This window comes from Haliotis cracherodii, unplaced genomic scaffold (assembly GCF_022045235.1).
Source record: "Haliotis cracherodii isolate W230 unplaced genomic scaffold, xgHalCrac1.p SCAF_17, whole genome shotgun sequence".
NCBI classification, from domain to species: Eukaryota; Metazoa; Mollusca; class Gastropoda; order Lepetellida; family Haliotidae; genus Haliotis; species Haliotis cracherodii.
The window spans coordinates 17,248,054-17,268,038 of record NW_027266272.1 but is presented as its reverse complement, the minus strand read 5'-3'; the positions used below and the strand labels follow the sequence as shown (position 1 = coordinate 17,268,038).

Here is a 19,985-nt window from a genome sequence, read left to right as displayed (position 1 = left end):
TGAAACGCAGTGTTCCTCCGTTGACATCCATAAATATTTTTCCTTGTGTGTATCAGTTCTTAATGCCCTTCAAAGACTCAATCTAGCTTTGTTTTTAAATGTGGTGATATTTGCGTAGAATATAATATGGCCATGCCTATATACATTTGGGTCTTTGTCTACATAAGCATTTAGACATACAATTTAGAGCTAAGGACATTGCTAATTCTGCAGGCATGAAGTACACGTCATAGCAAGCTGTGATCTTTATTCATACTTTAGATATTCGGAATGGAGATCTGTAACTGAAGTTTACCGTAATCTTCCGCAACTCTCACCTCCTGACCAGTTGAACGTCTTAGTGCATTCAGATGCCATTGTAAAATTCCAGGCTGCCTCTCTTTCTGTGATGTTTTGACGGATGAAATCTATTGCGTTATAATAATCTCTGTTTGCTGATATATAATATGTACATGTTGTAAAATATTAACGATATTTTAAACGTGTAATTCGATACATATGCAATGCAATGTGAACATAAGTGCGGATGCACGAAGGCGGTTATAGTCATAGTTATACTGCGATGGATGTAGGGGAATGGTAGGGGGGTGTATGTATGTATGAAAGCACGAATACCGATACATGAGGGCGGATATAGTTATAGTTCGATGGATGTTGGGGAATGGTGGGAGGATGGATTATGTATGAAAGCATGCGCATGGATCCATGATGGCTGACGTAGACATAATGGTGGGGAAAGAAGAATGTGAGTAAGTTAAGTGGTTGAGGATGTGGCAGGTACTGAGGTCTTTTGTTTCACTCACTTATAGTGTTTTCTTTCACTCAAATACTGTTTTACGCATTTTAATGACTGTAACTGTAGTGACTCAAAGGTCATACTGGCCGGGCATTCAACATATCTACCCCAACTACATACGTAGCCATTTTTATGGTGTACAATTCTTCTTCTACCTCACACACACACACACACACACACACACACACACACACACACACACACACACACACACACACACACACACACACACACACACACACACATTAATTGTTTTATTAAATGTCTCTTCGAGAGTCAGTAAGAAACTAGAAATAACTGCCTTTGTTCTGTAAACCTCACATAGTTTCAGCTTTCGCCTCTTCCTTTGTGGACTGAGGTTTCACATTTGTAAAATGATCTCTCTTATCTGTCTGTACCATCAACTTAACTGCCCTCACCCATGCAGTTTTCCCGTCCCACATTGCCCAGCAGGTGACCCACAAGGAGGAATACCGCCCTCCCTCAGTCCAGTGATACTGTGCCTAGCACAATATGTTGGGGATACGTAGCCTTGCTGTGGGCAAACATTTTGTAACAATTTGGCAAACTTTGATATGTAAACAGCAAATATTAATCAGTTTTATTTCAACAAAAACGGAAAAAATCGGATCCTACTTATTTTGTGGATACCATAACAATAAATCAAGCCAACAGATCGTTTGAGCTGGCATGAATATAAAAAATAATTAGCAAGTCGATAGTCATAATTCCCTCTGTTGGTCCCACGTGAAATTTTCTTCATGCATAGAATAGATGGCTGATAGACGTTCGACCGAATAATATCATTTGCTAACTTCAACTGTTCATCTAATTTCCATGAATGTATGTTAAATAGTTCATATGTTCATGGGCTTCTTCACTGAATGTATAGTGTGGAGGACTACTTCACTTGAGGATAAGTAACATAAATAATGATGATAATTATGATAGTATTGCCATTATTATTCCTTCAGATTATTAAAAAAAAAGTTATTATGTTTTCATAGAGAGAAAGAGGTATGGAGATTGTGAGATTATTTTTAGCATCGGAATTGTTAACATAATTCTTAAAGATATTATGTTTTGTTTGTTTGTTGTTAAATGCTGCACTCAGCAACGTAAGGATATTAAAACATTACACTTAGGTTCAGTTGTATTTTTATATTTGTATCATTTTGCAAATGTTACAGAGACCTGATAAGGGATATATAATAATGTATAGTCGCTATTCTTAAAGTAAGAATATGTTAGATTTATCAACCAGAAATATTGCACACAAGAGGATAATCATATTTCATGACACTATTCAACGTCGAAGTCAAGGATATTTGTGTATGTTTGTGTATGACACGGATACGTCATGATAAAGCAATTAGAAATTTGCATTTGATGATATAAGATAGCTACGCGATAAATCACAAAGAACAAAGAAGGAAGCGATATTTATTTCACGATAAAACATTGTTCTATCATGACGTCATTTATTGAGATTCGAACATGCACTCGCAACTTGAAAAGTAAAATTTGTAAATTTGACCTTATTTTTGAGAGGTATGTGTCTAGTGAGTTGTTCCCAATATAAATGTTGCTGGAGAATCCGAAAGTGAGAGTGATATGACAATCGGTTTTGGGAGAAAAGGTACAGATGATTGACGAGAAAATTGTGAGAATATGCGGGACCAAACTCAAATCCTAAAATGGATTTATCTAGCATGGCCGCTGTCGGATTCTATTCAAGGAGTCATCATTATTTAAGTACGGGTAAATATTGTAAAGCGAGTATTTTTTCCTAATTTAACACCATAAAAGAGGCTGTACGTAATGTTGATATCTCATATAGAAATAAACGAGTCTCGGTCGTTGTTTATCGTACAATAAACAACTCCTACTCGTCGTTTGTTTCTTAATTACATGACCATATACACTAACATTATATCTTTTCATGTTTATCGGTCAACAAAAGCGACATAAGCATTTCCATTATCATGAGAAACCCTTGCCAAAAGTAGCGCCAACTGCACCATTGCGACAACATCAGGAGCATGTTTCATGATTCATCATAATAAATGATGACATTGGATGCTCGCAAAAACGCGAGCTCATTCCGATCCACTAGTGGCACCCACCACAAACACATCCAAAGGCAAGCCAATTGTTCACCCGAAAAGGCAGAGAATTGCATCTGACATCATTTTTGTCATTGATACGTCAAACCTGGAAATGCCGTCTACACGTCCAACACAAAGCCCTAGCCAGGACCCAAATCCTTCAAACCCGGCCAAAGTTCTGTTAATTACATACATTTCCCCCTAACCTTAAATAATTTATACTAGTTCTGAAGTAAATCGTATTTACCCGTATGAATCGTCTTATGTTATTTATTGCCGATAAACAGAATATGCACACTTTCTGAAAGTACTGTGTGATAAGTCACGCACCAAACCTATACTCTCGATATACATGCTGCTCTTACTTAAAAAAGAATATTGGGTTAACAAGATACGTATATTAAAGTACCATGCTTTCCTGATGTGCTCTCATTCTAATTTGAAATAATGGCATAAATAGTTACCACTCATCTTTCAATATTTTTCAAGGTTGGGTTAATCACGAACATATTTGAATATGTACAACATCTATACTTACTTATCTTTATACTTAAAGGCATCAGGTTTGTCTGTCATAAGACCCCGAAACAAATATGTCCAACACAGCCCAATATTTGGCTCTTGGCTGCTTGTTCTTATATTTTATAAGTATTGTTTAAACAACTGTTTTTTTCTGTAAAATATGTTCATTTCAGAAATTAGATGTTATTCTAGCATTAGGTCTGTGGTACGTTTACTGCATCAGCATTACATTAAAACGATATTACATTATATAAATCCATACAGAGGAAATGCTTAACATTTATCTTTTAAGGAAGAGTGCAGGACGACTTGCTTTATACATATAAATGTGGACATATATGTATGGACATTTGGATGATACAGATATACCACCTTAAAGATAGTGTTCGTAGATGACTGTAGAAAATGGAATAATTATGTGAGTAATCGGGTTAATACCAGGTTCAGCAATATTTAGCCATATTGCGATATTGGTTTCCAACATACTAGACGGACCATGAAATTATGACTTGAATTTGGACCTGGCTTTCTGGTGTGATGTAACACCCCAGAATCTCCGGTAGAAAAAGGGCTCAAAGCACGAATTAAGATCACGAGATGATACTGATGTATGCATCTGGACATATATTTGCGTAGTATTACTACCTTAATTCATCAGTATATATGTATTTTGCATAAAAGGATCTTATAGGATCGACGCTGACATGCGCATATAACCTATTCACCAGTGCTGTAATATTTCATTTCTTCTGACACATATCGACACGAGAAAGTATATTTAAATTTAAAAGGAGCCCAAGTGGGATAGAAATTTGAGTCTGAACCTGTTGAACAAGGCTTGTTTCATTTTGGGCTATAGCATTGCTGCAAGGCCTGGGCGGAAGGGAACACCTGTTTGCACCCATCAGATACGAATCACAACTTCTCTCTCCAAACGAAAACAAAATACGAAAAATGTCGGAAGTGTATCCTTCTAATTTTCTATTTAGATACATGTTTTAACTTTAAAGTAATTATATGTATCTCATGTATTATTGGTATCTGTGATGCTGGTACCGTTTTGTTGCCATTGTGTAGCTTTTGTGGAGTTATTATGAATATCAAATACATGCCTTGAAATATGGACTTGTGAAAGAACTCATCATTGAATCATTTGCATTTAAATTAATGCATATACAATTTACTTGGCGTGTATGGACATATTATCCATCTACTTATACACACTTATTATGGACATATACAGAATTTCATTGTACCTTATTATTTAAAAAAATACCCGTGAAGATCCGGGTTAGAATAGGCATTCAACAACCCATGCTTGTACGAAGGCGACTTGGCTCCTTGACTTGGTTGATGCATGTCATCGTATCCCAAATGCGTAGATCGGTGCTCTTGATGATAATGACTAAATTGTTTGGTCCAGACTGGATTATTTACGAACCACCGTCATATAGCTGGTATATTGCTGAGTGCGGCGTTAAACAACAAACAATCAAACAAAATCTATATAATTATTCAACACCTTCCAACAATGAGAAATTAAACTATATTTTCTAAATATTCTGTTATATATTCAGCCCAAAACCGAAACTCCACAACATATGCGATTACACTGATTAAGGCTGTCCCAGTTCTCCATGTGATACTGACGCCCGTTCGTCTCCCAGACCATACAGAATAAGTTTAAAAGGAATCCAGCTCAAGTCTAGAACGATTTGGCAAGCCTAGATTGCCTTAATTCTATCCATGAAAGTAAGCATTAATAAAAAAATATTGTTCTTGTCTGCTTCAGATTATATTTTGTAGATACTTATTTTAACTAGGAAAATTGCACTGACACCGGCGCTGTCCCTATTGAAGCTATCCATAAGAATTTCGAATTGCCGTCCATTGTTCGATGTCAATACATCGATGACAAGTGAGGATATCATAAAGTAATCGTTGATGCCGCACTACACTTTGATAAAAATAATAATCAAGTTGACTGGTGTGTACATTACTACAGTGAACATGTACATGACCATGCCCTAATAATCAAATGCCGTAATGTCAAATACTAATTTATTATTGTGTGATGAATTTAACTGGATCAGTGGTAACATGTGATATTAATATTCCATCAATTTCTTTCCTGGTTGGTCCATCCATGTCTACAAAATGAAAATAATACAATTAAAATTCTTAATTTCAGGCTAGAGCTGTGGAAATCTAGACTTTCCCAATCATTATAGACTTGAGTTGGTCTCATGTTTTACATTATTCTCTTGGGTCAACGTCACAGCTCATACCATACACTAACAAGACCAGCTTGCCCCCCGCCGGAGCTCCCGGATTTTGGTTATATCATCTAACATGGCCAACTCTGCTCTTAAGTAAACAAGAACCTAATCAGCGAGGGGTCCTTTATCATCCCTATGTGGCTGCTTATAAAAATCTGATATCTTTTCCCAAAGACCTGGTTAATAATATATTTTCTGCTGAATATTCGAAACAAATAGAGTGAGTTGGTACTACATGTACATATGTATACGGTTCTATTTTAAATGACTGCAGCGCTCCATTATGAAAACAATTTGTTTTAACGCTGCTCTCAGCAGTATTCCAGTGATATATGACGGCGGTCTGTTGTATATAAAATATATGCAAATTGAATCTTGAATCTTGAAAGTTGTAACATTTCCGCAAATAAGTATCACATGCAGTATACAGTATATCAACTGCAATATACTGTATACATCAGTATACAGTATGTCGCGAGCTCTGCGCTGGGCTGGAGCACACATTTACTACACCTCTCCCTTCAGCAAACACATCACGAGGGTTGCAACGAGGTCACTGGTCAGGCGTGCACTCGTCAGTTGTCCAATACGGTCAAGAGTAAGATCTTCCGGAAGACCACTGCACTGGAGGTATGTGGATTATTGAGGAGGTACTACGTGTTTGGAACTGGGAGTTGAACATTAAGCACTTTTAGAGAAGAGCTCACAATAAAACGTTATGGACTTGCGGACGGTTTTCATTTCAAGACGTACATGTATCAGGTTGAACTTCCTAACTGAAACAATAACTGAACTTTACGCCTTTTATACACATTTGTGATGGGGCGACAATGCGACAACGAGACATATTTTGACCTTGAAAATGTCGCGTTACGGCATCGTCGCCCTTTTGTAAAATAAAGAAAAGGATTACCAAAGAGCGACAATGCGAACACGCGACAATGCGACAAATGGCCAATTGTCGCGCTTTTGTTAATTTTGACACCTTTTGCTTGTTTTTGTAAAGGCGTCAATGCGACAATGCGACAACGAGACAATGTCCCTTCCATAGTAATCCGTGCAAATAAAACTGAGTAATGAAATAGAAGTCTGACATACCAGTTAAAAGATAGAGTGTTGCAGCTTCTGATTTCATAGATCTTCAAGAAGGGTTATCAATAATGGGATGGGTGATGAGTTCAACTGCATACGCTGTGATTAACAATAATGCTCCCAGTCAATACATTTTGTCAAATGTATTACATGTATTACGTGAATGAACATATTGTTTATACTCGTCCATGTTTTTGACGGACAAAATAATTTACATGCTCGGTAAAACTGAGGACGGGCATCATTGTGTGTTTCCGTGCTTTGTTCAGGTGAACAATTGACTTGTCCTTGCATGTGTTTGTGACGGGTGCCACCTGTGTGGCAGGATACGCTCACCTTTTCCCGAACACCCATTGGATGACCTGAACCACTTCGGATTTTTATCCCACATCAGTCTGATACACCATGATATAACTGAAAGACTGAAATACTGTACAGTTGAAAATGATGTTTAATGCGATTACCGTAGTGTGTTACTGCAACTGTTCATATTTTGTGCAGTAATGTTATGTAATATGTAAAAGAAAGCATATTCAATTATCCAATTGATTTGAATAGAATATACTTGCGTCAGTGTATTTTATTAACGCCCCAAATCGTAATTTAAACACATAAAATAACAGATCACGCATGGTGCCTTAACTTACTACTAGATTTAATGGGCCACCCCGGAATAAAATAGTTCCCCCCAAAGCGAGGAACATATGTTTTAGTATGTTTACAAGAAATATATTCCAAACAATATCCTCATGAGATGAGAAGATCTTTTACAGAATTACCTCAGTAAGTCAATTACAATGACAGAGCGTCGTAATACATTTACATCAAGTACAATACGTCAAAATGGCCGACACGATAAACGTGACGGGAGATATTTTCGAAGTTGTTAATTAACCTGTGGCTATTTCACGCCTTTGGCATCACTGATCAATTGGCCGATCATTGAAAGGTGATTGTGAAGATGTGTCAAATAGATACTAAGGTAAATTCATAGATTTCTGTAAATTGTCAATGCGACAGTTTGGTTTTTTTGTCGTGTTTTTTTCTCTCTGGGATGGGTTGTAGCGAGGGTATCCTTAAATGGACTTGCAACCACGCTTCTGTATGAATTCGTACCAGGGAATTCCAAGGGTTTTCCCCAGGAATGTGGAAGTAGTCAGTGTTTACGCCTTTTCAAGAATACAGTCACGTGAAGAACCGTTACGTCATGTGACCGACCTCGCGTCCAAGTCGTATATCTTGTAAACTTCACATTAAAAAATTAGTTATTGTTATAACCAAATGAAACACAACCCATTATCCGATAGGGGTAACTGTACATAGCCGTTACCACAATAAACTTAGTAACATTGTTTGGTTTGACTTCTTGGCTCGTGTCTGAATTCCATTAACATGTAACATATCCTAAAACAAGCTTATCAGCAAATCTCGCTGCACTGCGCGCGACAGATACTAGAGCAAGGCATGCCAGAAATACGAAACCTAAAGCTTCCGAAAGGAAGCCTTGGACATCACGTGCGTCGGGGGACCAGCGCCATCTGATTGGCCGTTAACAGTTGTACAAGGCGGAGCAAAAAGCATCGTTTTTCCGTCCATTTTACGCTTGAAAAACTCGACCCTTTTCTGGACACTTTCTAGACGCTGACCAATTAATCAATTTTAATGAATTTTTAGTCGTTTTTTTCCGTCCAATGACCATATACAGAAAAAAACGACGTTTTCGTGTTTGCAGTGATATAAAAATGGGCTATAGATCACCAGCAACCAAAGGTAGGCCACCTTACTAGGGACCGTGGTGACTTAAAATACTTCTGCTACCTGCACGGTTCCCCAGCAGGATTTACACCAGCCCCTTGGCTGCTGATGATGGTACGCAATGAAGCCATTAGTTAAAATAAACAAATATACTGCGTTTAAAACGCGTGAATAAATGTAGTTTGATTGATGTGGTCTTACATATCCTCTCAGGGGGACAATAATTCTATGCTACCTCAAGCCCCTATGAGGAAATGGCCACTAATCATCTAAGTTACAAATTATACATTACCAATATAAAATATAGCTATCTACACAATTTAGAATTTATCGATACGTTCAATTTCTTTTAAAAAACTATAATAAAATGAGATTTGATAGTATTAAAAAATCCTTAATTGATGATATATTGAAATATTTATACCTTGTGATGGAAAATCAACACAGTCAAGCAGGACATGCTTGACCGTGATTCTCTCATCACAAGGGATACAAAATGGAGGATCCTCACCTTTTATTAAATATTCATTTGTATACCTGCTATGTTCCAATACGACATCATCGTATTATGACCTCTTCAAATCCGGATTGACAACACAAGTAGGTGTAACCGACATTTGGTTCAATTTCATGTTATTTGTTTACACCTAGCCACTTCTTTTGCATTAGATCTCTGATGTAACATCTAATTACAGAAGAAGAAGAAGAAAATAGTTTATTTTATGTGTCACCCATTTTTTAATAAAAAATACAATTTAGCGCAAATGTCCGGCCATAATGCCTATGAGATACATTATATACAAAGTTATAAAAACATGTTATAAGATATGAAATAGCACAAAGTAATTGCATATAAAGTTACACAAATAATATAGAGTATTAAGGGCTGGTGGAGAGTGAATAGATTGACCTAAGTCTTCTTTTGTACATTAGTGCAAGAGTTCTCGCCGCTTGCATCGGGTAATTTAGTTGATCATTGCTGGAGAGATTTTTAACACTTTCTCTCTTGCAAGGGAATAGAAGGCTTGTCAAACCGTCCAGTTTCAACCGCCAAAGGGAGAGAACCACTCCTGAACTTTGCTAATATATACTGAACAACAAAAGTTCCTGTGACATTGAATAAGATTTAATGCAAAGTTATATTTTTTACCAAATCTGAAAATTTCGGTTTGCAACAGATAAAAGACTCCTGTAAGTGTTCAAGTGGTTTAAATTGCCATACTGACTTCAGAAAATGGGTGATTTCATAAAAACAACCATGAACATGCCAAAATGTCAATTTACGAATCAATAGCGTGCGTGTGTGTGTGCGATGCAAGGAACACATTTTCGTCTCATGGAATGGACCAGGCGTCGCACAAAGTCCTGTGGGATATCTGTCCATATCTGCTGGAGCATGTTTCAAAGTTCCTGGAGTGCCTGTACATGTGGAACACGCGGTTGACGTCGAAGGCGCCGATTCATCTCATCCCACATGTGCTCGATTGGTGAGAGATCAGGGGAGCGAGCCGGGCAGGGGATGACATTCACGTTGTTTTGTTGAAGAGAATCCTGAACAAGTCGAGCAATATGCGGCCGGGCCTTGTCATGTAGAAAGGTAATACCTGGGCCATGACGACGCAAAAACGGTAGAACAACAGGGCTGAATGATCTCGTCGCTGTAGCGCTGTCCATTGAGATCTCCCTCTACCACTATCAAACGGGTCCTCTGTCTTGCTGTAATCCCACCCCATACCATAACGCTGCAGCCCCCGAACCGATCTTCTTCCATGACACAATTATTGACGTAACGTTCACCTCGACGTCGGTACACTCGAATCCGTCCATCGCTGTGGCTGGGGTGAAAACGAGACTCGTCAGTGAATAGAACTTGTCCCCACTGCATGGCCGTCCAGCATAGGCGCTGTCTGCACCACTGTAGACGTGCTTGACGGTGGTTTCCTGTCAAAATGGGACGTCTGGCGGGTCTTCTGGTGACAATCCATGCACATCTGAGGCGACGACGTACGGTTTGTGAAGATATTCGTCGAAGGCCAGGGATGCTTCTTGCAGTCACAGTTGCTGTCTGGAATCGATTTCGTAGGTGTGTTGTTCGAATCCAGTTGTCTTGTCGATTGTTGGTTACGCGTGGCCTGCCACTCCGAGGATGGTCTCTGACTGCATTCGTCTGTTGCCAACGTTGCCATAAACACCAAATGGTGTTTCTGTGGACGTTAAATTGTCTTGCAACATCACGTTGACTCGATCCTGCTTCAAGCATACCAATGGCTCGCAGACGCTCATTTTCGGACAGGCGTGGCATTTCGTAACGTTGAATAATTGCGAAATTTTGTTGTTTTTCTGAGTGGTTGTTGTCAGCACGATGCTAAACATTGCATATTGAATCCCGTTAACGCACATGTTTTTTTATCCATTCTTGGGTAGTGAAATGCATGGGGCTTGCATAAAAGTCAACTTTTGCATGGAATGCATGCTTTTCTGTAGCAGTTGCGTTTTTGTGACTTGATTCCATACATGTACTACAATATTGAAAACCAAACTTTACTTGTTTGAAAAATGCACTAAAATATTGGTGTCACAGGAACTTTTGTTGTTGAGTATACTTCTCTCTTATTTTTTCCAAACACTTTTCACACATGGGCTTACTTCAAGATAATGCTTAATATAATATCTAAACGTCCTTAGTTTGTTGCCATTTAACTGACCGGTATCATTCCACAACTTATTAGTCCATTCCAAGCAGTCCATAAATTTATAAAAGTCCTTCATTGCATTATTCCACTGTTCATCTATTAACCACTCTGATTTAATACTATGGAGATCATTAATTAATTTCTTCACCCAAGATCTTCTTACTGACAAGTACCATAGTTGTATGTTCTTAACAAGTCTAGTGTTAGGTAACATTTGTATTTTGAGAAAGGCTCTGTAAACTTCGATCTTCTTATCAACTGAGCAGGGTACCCATCCCATGTCATCTGTGAATTTTTACCAGTTCCAAGGAAATATTTACAAGCCTTAATACGGATGAACTGAATTTCTCTGTGTACATTAACACCCCACACACCTGCAGCATAAAACAGTATCGGTTCAACTAGGGCAGAGTATAATGTTGTATACACATCATATGACAGTCCACCAGCACTTTTAAACTTCAGGTAAACAACAGACAGGGCTGTACTAGCAGCTTTACACAGTATCCTAGGGGCGTAATCAGAGTAAATCCTAAAGAAAACAACGAAGACTTAGACATGTACGCACAAGACGCTAACGATAACCAAGATATGTACCCCCAACCTAAAATAACTAGCACCCGAAGAATAACTTCAAATAGAAACGGGAAAATCTCAAACACACCAATAGTCATAATCAATTTCCAAAAATCAGCTAAATATCCAGAAGCACCTAAATTTATCTCCGGAGCAACCACTAAATTAGAAGTCAAACCATACATAAAACAAGTTAAACAATGCTCTAACTGTCTCCAATACAACCACACAGCCAATCAATGTAAATTCCAAAAAACTAAAGGCAGGAAATGCGCCCAAACTGACTGCCCAGGGACATGCACACCCTGGTGCATACACTGTAAAAGCATACAACATTCCTCACTATCCAACCACTGCCCTCATAGACACACCCTCACACAACAGGCCAACAAACACATCAATATAGACACGGCCAAACTCCAAACAAAAAGACAACCACAGCATACAAAACAACCTCTGCTACCCACACCACAACCAAACAACACCCCACACTTAAACTCGGCATGGGATGGCATCCTGCAAAGAGTACACCCAGCACCGAAAACACACATCCACCACACGTCAATCCCACAACCCTCCACCTCCACTAGCTCATTCACAACATCCACAACTGCACGCAAAACAAGCAACAATACGCCCGCCACAACCCAACCCGGCACCATACAAACCACAGCCGCTATGGCAACAACAACCGATCCCAAGCAATCACAACCCAAAAACCCAGACAGTAAGGAAACCACATCCAGACCACTACCACAAACACAAGCACGCACGCAAACCACCCCCATGGAATGTGAGGAAACTAAACTTAACAACACAGAAGAATACGAATGCAACTCCGAGGATGACATAATCGAAATAACTCTCTCAACCCCCCAAAAAACAAAATCTTTAAACACAGGCCTCAGCAAATGTCAAACAACAAACTAAACAACTTAACCATCCTTCTCGCATACATGCTAAAGGAATTAAACCCAAACGCTAGCACTAAAGCTTTCTATACCGTAGCAAATAAGCTTAAACTGACAACCCATACCTACGAATTCTTCAGCATAGGCCTCGAATTAGTTAGCCCTACCTCAACCAGGTAAAAAAAACCCTAGCCTAAATCAAACCTAACCTCCAAACACTAAAAGCCCAAATAATGGAAGGCCTAAACATATTTCAGTGGAATGCCAACGGACTTAATTCCCACGGCCACGAACTAAAAGCAAAATTTAAACAAGATAAGGGTCCGCACATTGCCTGCAACCAAGAAACCAAATTCTCAAAAAAATCTAAATTTACTCTACCAAACCACAACTCAGTTAGAACAGACCGAGCCAAACCTAAAACCGCTAGAGCCGCAGGAGGATTAATAATACAAATCAGAGAAGACATTAACTATGAAGAAATCAAAATAAACACACCAAACCTAGAAGCAAACGGCATCCAAATAACTCTCAAAAACCAAAAAATAAACATCATTAACATATACCACTGGGCAGAACAAAACATTCAAGATGAGGACCTAAACAAATTACTCCAAATAAGCAATAAATCAACTATATTCCTAGGAGACTTTAACGCTCACCAACCCACCTGGAGCATAGATGAAAAAATAGATAATCATGGCAAACTTATCTCTGAATGGATAGAAACAAATAACCTTGTACTCCTAAACAATAACCAACCAACTAGATACGATAAGAAAAACCATAAAATGTCGGCTATCGACCTAACCATATGCACCCCAGATCTGGCCCAAAGTACTCAATGGGAAGTTCACGACGCCCCACTAGGTAGTGACCACTTCCCAATAAACATTACCATAGGCAATACAAACGTTCCTACCCAAACAGAAAACCTAGAACCAAAATTCAACTATAACCAAGCTAACTGGGACAAATTTCAGGATATCTGCAACCAAGCCAACCTAACCAAACTAGAACATAAGGACCCAGAAATCTACTGCAAAAACCTAACAGACTACATAGTCAATGCAGCCAAAGCATCAATACCTTATAAAACAAATAACGTAGGCAAACCCTCGGTTCCCTGGTGGAACGAGGAAATAGAACAAACTAGACGCAAACGTAAAACAGCCTTCAATAGAGCCAAACGCGACCATAACCATATAACGGTAGCTCATGAACTAAACCACAAGGTCCAAAAACTAGTCAAAATAGCTAAAACCAAAGATTGGAAATTATTTTGTGAAGGAGTAAATAATCGCACAGATGCCAGAACGGTCTGGCGAAAAATCCACGCCATTAGAGGCTTAAAACGTCACCAAAAAAAACACCCAACATAAACAATTCAACCAACCCTACCGAAAAGGCACTTCTCGGCCATAAGCAGCAACAATAACTTCAGCGAAAAATTCCAACAAAAACTTAAAGCAGAAGCCAAACCTACTAAAGAATCAAATAATGATAACATCGAAATAAACCAACCTTACTCAATGGAAGAGCTCCAGTACGTACTCCAAAATAGGAAAAAGGGAACAGCCCCAGGACTAGACCTAACGTCCTACCAAATAATAAAAAAAATAGACACAACACTAGCTAGCCAAATAAATAAACAAACCGACCCAAACATAGCTAAAACTACCACACTAGCATACATACACGAAAATTGGCCAAATTGGTGTCACATTTACACGGACGGATCCTCAGATCCGACCTCCAAACACACAGGTTTCGGAGTCCATACCACACAACCAACTAAAACCACACAATCCTTCCGACTCCCAAACAACCAATAAATATTCACGGCAGAACTAATGGGCATGGCCTCAGCCCTCCATAATCAAGAATAAAAAAAAACAAAAAAAATCCTAATACTTACCGACTCCATAAGTGGACTGCAAGCCCTCCAAAACAAAAATACCAAAAACCGACCTAAATTAATAAATCAAATACTTAAAAGCTCCAACGACATAACTAAGGTAGGCAAACAAATAACCTTCTTGTGGATACCCGCCCACGTAGGAATATACGGGAATGAAAACGCCGATAAAGCAGCTAAACTATCCCTCAAAATCCCAGAAATAAGCTTAAACTTACCAATCTCAAAATCAGAAATTAAAAGTGTAAACAAGCAAAAAATCACCAAAAAATGGCATAACCTATATGTAAACTCAAATAGCCAAATCAAAAAAGTGCTCAGCAAACCACTAACCAAACCAAAAATTCTCCATCCATCAAAAAAAATCAGTAATCACTAAACTCCAAACAGGACACACCAACCTAAATAACCACCTAAAACTTTTTTAAAAAACACACTACAGGTAACTGCCCTCACTGCAAACAACCAGAAACCCCAGAACACGCACTCATCCACTGCACACACTACCTAACACATCGAACCGCATTACAAACCACCCTCAATCTAAACAAGGCTCTCACTCTAGAAGCAAATTGAATACTGTTATAGTGCGCAAACTTGCTTAATAATTCACATCAAAATATAAACTTACTTACTTACTTTGGAGATTTAACGTGCGCTTTCCGACTGATGCGTATTTCGCACACGGGCCCGGCCAGGCCATTTAATGTGTTTCCGAAAGGGGCGAAAGTGGTCTGTGCAACCCAAGAGGGGGGTTTTAGGGGTTGCTTATATAGAATTTGGAAATTTTGAGATTTGGCATAGATGCCGATGGGATTGAGTAGGAGAACTAAGGGAGCTGGGTATGGTGGATGTTTGTTTGTTTGTTTATGTGATTTTGATTTGGTAGGTTATTGTGTTTTTAGATGCGTTTTATTAGTTCCGTTTTTATTAAGAATACGCCTAAGGCCTTGAAGTTTTCTAGTTTATTTTGTGGGTTTAGTATTGCTTCTAGAGTTAGAGCCTTGTTTAGATTGAGGGTGGTTTGTAATGCGGTTTGATGTGTTAGGTAGTGTGTGCAGTGGATGAGTGCGTGTTCTGGGGTTTCTGGTTGTTTGCAGTGTGGGCAGTTACCTGTTGTGTGTTTTTAAAAATTTTTTTAGATGGTTATTTAGGTTGGTGTGTCCTGTTTGGAGTTTAGTGATTACTCTGTCGATTTTTTTGGATGGATGGAGAATTTTTGGTTTGGTTAGTGGTTTGCTGAGCACTTTTTTGATTTGGCTATTTGAGTTTACATATAGGTTATGCCATTTTTGGTGATTTTTTGCTTGTTTACACTTTTAATTTCTGATTTTGAGATGGGTAGGTTTAAGCTTATTTCTGGGATTTTGAGGGATAGTTTAGCTGCTTTATCGGCGTTTTTCATTACCGTATATTCCTACGTGGGCGGGTATCCACAAGAAGGTTATTTGTTTGCCTACCTTAGTTAGGTCGTTGTAGCTTTTAAGTATTTGATTTATTAACTTAGGTCGGTTTTTGGTATTTTTGTTTTGGAGGGCTTGCAGTCCACTTATGGAGTCTGTAAGTATTAGGATTTTTTTGTGTTTTTTTTTATTCTTGATTATGGAGGGCTGAGGCCATGCCCATTAGTTCTGCCGTGAATATTGATTGGTTGTTTGGGAGTCGGAAGGATTGTGTGGTTTTAGTTGGTTGTGTGGTATGGACTCCGAAACCTGTGTGTTTGGAGGTCGGATCTGAGGATCCGTCCGTGTAAATGTGACACCAATTTGGCCAATTTTCGTGTATGTATGCTAGTGTGGTAGTTTTAGCTATGTTTGGGTCGGTTTGTTTATTTATTTGGCTAGCTAGTGTTGTGTCTATTTTGGGTATTTTAAGTTTAGGGGTGAAGATATTTGATTGTTTGCAGTTTTGTTTAAGATTTTTAATTTGGTGTTCATTGAGGTAGTTTGTTATTCTTTGGGATATTGGGGTAAGTAAGGGGTGTTTACGAGCTAGAACTTGGTTTTTGGGGCTGATGTTTTGGTTTATTAAGTTTTGGATGAGAGGGTTTGATTGGGACGCGGCCCAGAAATTTAAGCTTCAAAATATAAAAATAATATTCCAAATTTATAAAATTAACTCACGTATCTTTACAGTCAAATCTCGGACATCTCACATAAATGGCAGTAACTCACTTAGGTTGTAAAAGCATGCCGCGAGACATAATTTAGACAATAGATGTCCATTCACATTACAGTCACCGGCTGCGTGTCAATTCCAGATTGACACGCTGACCAATGACGGTAATCCCCTTGACAAGTCGGCGGTCAGTCTAAAATGCCGACAGCTCAACTAAACGCCAGCCTTTGTTTTTTAATTACCTTTATCCACTATGGCTAGACATTAGTCAGGTAATCTATGAGGATATTGTATCAACCCTGAATAACACATGAAATAACAAAGGAAGTAATTGTGACAATAAATTAAAAAAATGTTTTCAAAACTAAACCAATCAGAGTTTGCTATGCGTCCCTCCACGATATAAGTAGGTGCAGGTTGACTACCAAGTCACCCCGTGTGCGAAATACGCTGTAGTCGGAAAGCGCACGTTAAATCTTCTATATCAGTCAGTCAGAACCAAGTCACACTGCACCTGAATAAATCTTGGAACGCTAGCAGCTCTGATGTCATCATTTATTCTCAATTCTTCCATTCTATTTTAAGGTAAGACATTTTCATGCGTTGGTTCAATGGTTGCTTTCATTCATGTTGAATGTGTATTATGATTATTGTCTCAGATTGTTTTAATTGTTGTTTCCAAATATGTTGAATGTATTTCATGATTATTGTCTTAGATTTCTTGAACATTGTATATTTTCAACCACATGCGTTGGTTCATTATTAAGTTATTGTTTAATGTATTTTGAATCTTCAATAACGATTAGGAATGTTTTCAATGCGCACTATGCCACTATAGGTATCACTTATGAAGGTTGAAATCACTTATGTAGGTTGTAGCAATTTCGATCAATAAAATATGAAATTAATTATTCCTGATCAACATCTTGATAACCGTTTGATAAATAAGAAATCTAGTACAAGTATCAACAACGTCGTAAAGTAAAATATGTCATGTCGTCAATATGTGTAGATTCATTGCTAGCAGTAATGCTGGACTTAGTTAATAGTCAGTCAGCTTTGTTCTTGATAGGAAATGAAATACCTGTAACTTGATGTTAATAGTTGTATGCACAATGCTCGTATGCGAGCCCTGCATAAAGTAGTTAAATAACACTTGTATTAGAAGAACTACGATAATGCGCGAAACTGCATTACCGTAATATATCTACAAATACGTATTTCAGCTGACATTGGTATTGCGAATCATGTGTTGTCTTTGTTATTGTGCATTGTGCCGTTATTTAAAGTTCCATCCTGATCTATTTGTGTATAATGTTATGGTGATTATTTGATATGTTATAAGATTGAAGCGAAATGCTTATTGATTTATATTCTAAGTAGTTATGTCAAAAGAAACCACGACGTTATGACAATTATTTGTAATGATATAATTTATGATTATTAGATATGATTATGTGATTAATTGAATTGAAATGTTTATTACACACTGCACCTGAATGTATCTTGGAACGCTAGCAACTCTGATGTAATCATTTATTCTCAATTCTTCAATTCTATTTTAAGGAAACATTACCGTGAGACAGTACGTTCTCAATATTGTCCTGGATCCAATAATGGTGGCGCTGGCAAAAAGCGTCACCATCCTTGGATCCATCCGTAAATATAGATTTATAATTGTCATATTTGTTTCTTAATTCATTATATTCTTGTTGATTTGTTATACAAGTGGATTTGTTTCAGATTTCTTAAATTAAGTTAATGATAGATCCACCTCTGGCGTTACGAATTGCCACGGCGGGGAAGACAAACGTTCTGTGGGGGCTATATTTTCGAGATTTATTTTAGCAGCAGAAACATGAGGTTTTATTCTGATTCCAAGGGATGGAGTAAGAGATGATTATTTATTGTAGATTTCTTCATAGATGGGATTAAGAACACAACCGACGGCTGGATGGGAGTTATTAGAATGCAATTTAGAAATGTACTGTAAAGATTACGACGTTCTTGTGATAGTTCATCAGCCTCCTGATACAGACTATGACCGGGGACGTTCTAAAGGCTCCAAGGCAAAACCTCAGGCCTTGATGATGAATAGAATCAAGGTTTTTTTTACAAAATGATGTATCTTGGGCCAAATGTGTAGGCAAATGACACATGTAGGCAAGTGTTTTATTTACATACCCGAAGCAAAACCTGAAACATTTACATTTCAACTATTATGTGTTTCAAACATATTTTCCATGAACAACGGGCGTGTATATTTTAGCAGATGGAGCATACGGTAATATGTCTTAAACAATTGATATCTTTTTCAGACAACCTCCATGACAGAAGCAAGATAGCCCATAAAGCTGCCCTTGGATGAATAGATTAACATGCCTTCAAAATACCACCTGTTGTGTAAGTGTCATGGGAGTCAAAATAATTGGATTCCCATAGTAATTTGATCCCCATAGTATTTGGACCCCCAATTTGATCTAACCAGCATAGTGGTTAAATCGCTTGGCTCTGATCAAAGCTTTAAGAATGTTAATGTCAAAAAAGTGAAAGAAGTGAAAGACACTCCATTCTTACAGACCCCTGAAGATCCGGGGTAGAATAGATCTTCAGCAACCCATGCTTGCCGTAAAAGGCGACTTTGCATGTCGTAAAAGGCGACTAACGGGATCGGGTGGTCAGGCTCGCTGACTTGGTTGATGGATGTCATCATGTATGATATTATTTACACAAACCGCCGTCATATAGCAGGAATATTGCAGAGCCCTCGTTAAGCAGCAAACAAAAAAACACAAAACAGAACCATCAGTAGCTTTAGTGATGACGTAAAACCTGCTTGGGTATCATGCAGGAAGCTGAGCCAACATAAGTCCCCATGATCCCCAGCCGTGTGGCCTTTCTTCGGTTGCTAATGGCTCGTAGCCGGTGTTGTAAATAAAACAGTTGTAAATAAAATTGTCATGATAAATATGTTTGTCAAAATATAACTTTGTAATCATGACCCAGTTGTATATATATCGCTGTATGACTGAGTATGACTCACTCACCCCACACACTGATGCAGTGATCTATAGTATTGTAGCTCTCAGTGTTGTATCCAATGAACTATCATTGTCTGTTTGCTGTTTTCAGTGTACTTATTGGTCGTGTCGAGTGGACTTTTCTTGTACCAGTCTAGAAAAGCCTGGATGATGACAGGAGGGAACCATGTTCAAAG

The 19,985-nt window shown here is 38.2% G+C and overlaps 1 protein-coding gene across 2 annotated transcripts in view; it reads left to right on the top strand.

The window, feature by feature from the left end:
- Positions 1-19,985, top strand: part of LOC139464463 (uncharacterized) — a 54,861-nt gene that overhangs the window by 24,721 nt on the left and 10,155 nt on the right. For both annotated transcript variants that reach the window (XM_071245991.1, XM_071245990.1), the window contains exons 2-3: positions 19,087-19,171; positions 19,901-19,984. In XM_071245991.1, the coding sequence (XP_071102092.1) occupies positions 19,147-19,171; positions 19,901-19,984 (109 nt within the window). In that variant the 5' untranslated portion in view covers positions 19,087-19,146. The remainder of the gene's footprint in view (positions 1-19,086; positions 19,172-19,900; position 19,985) is intronic.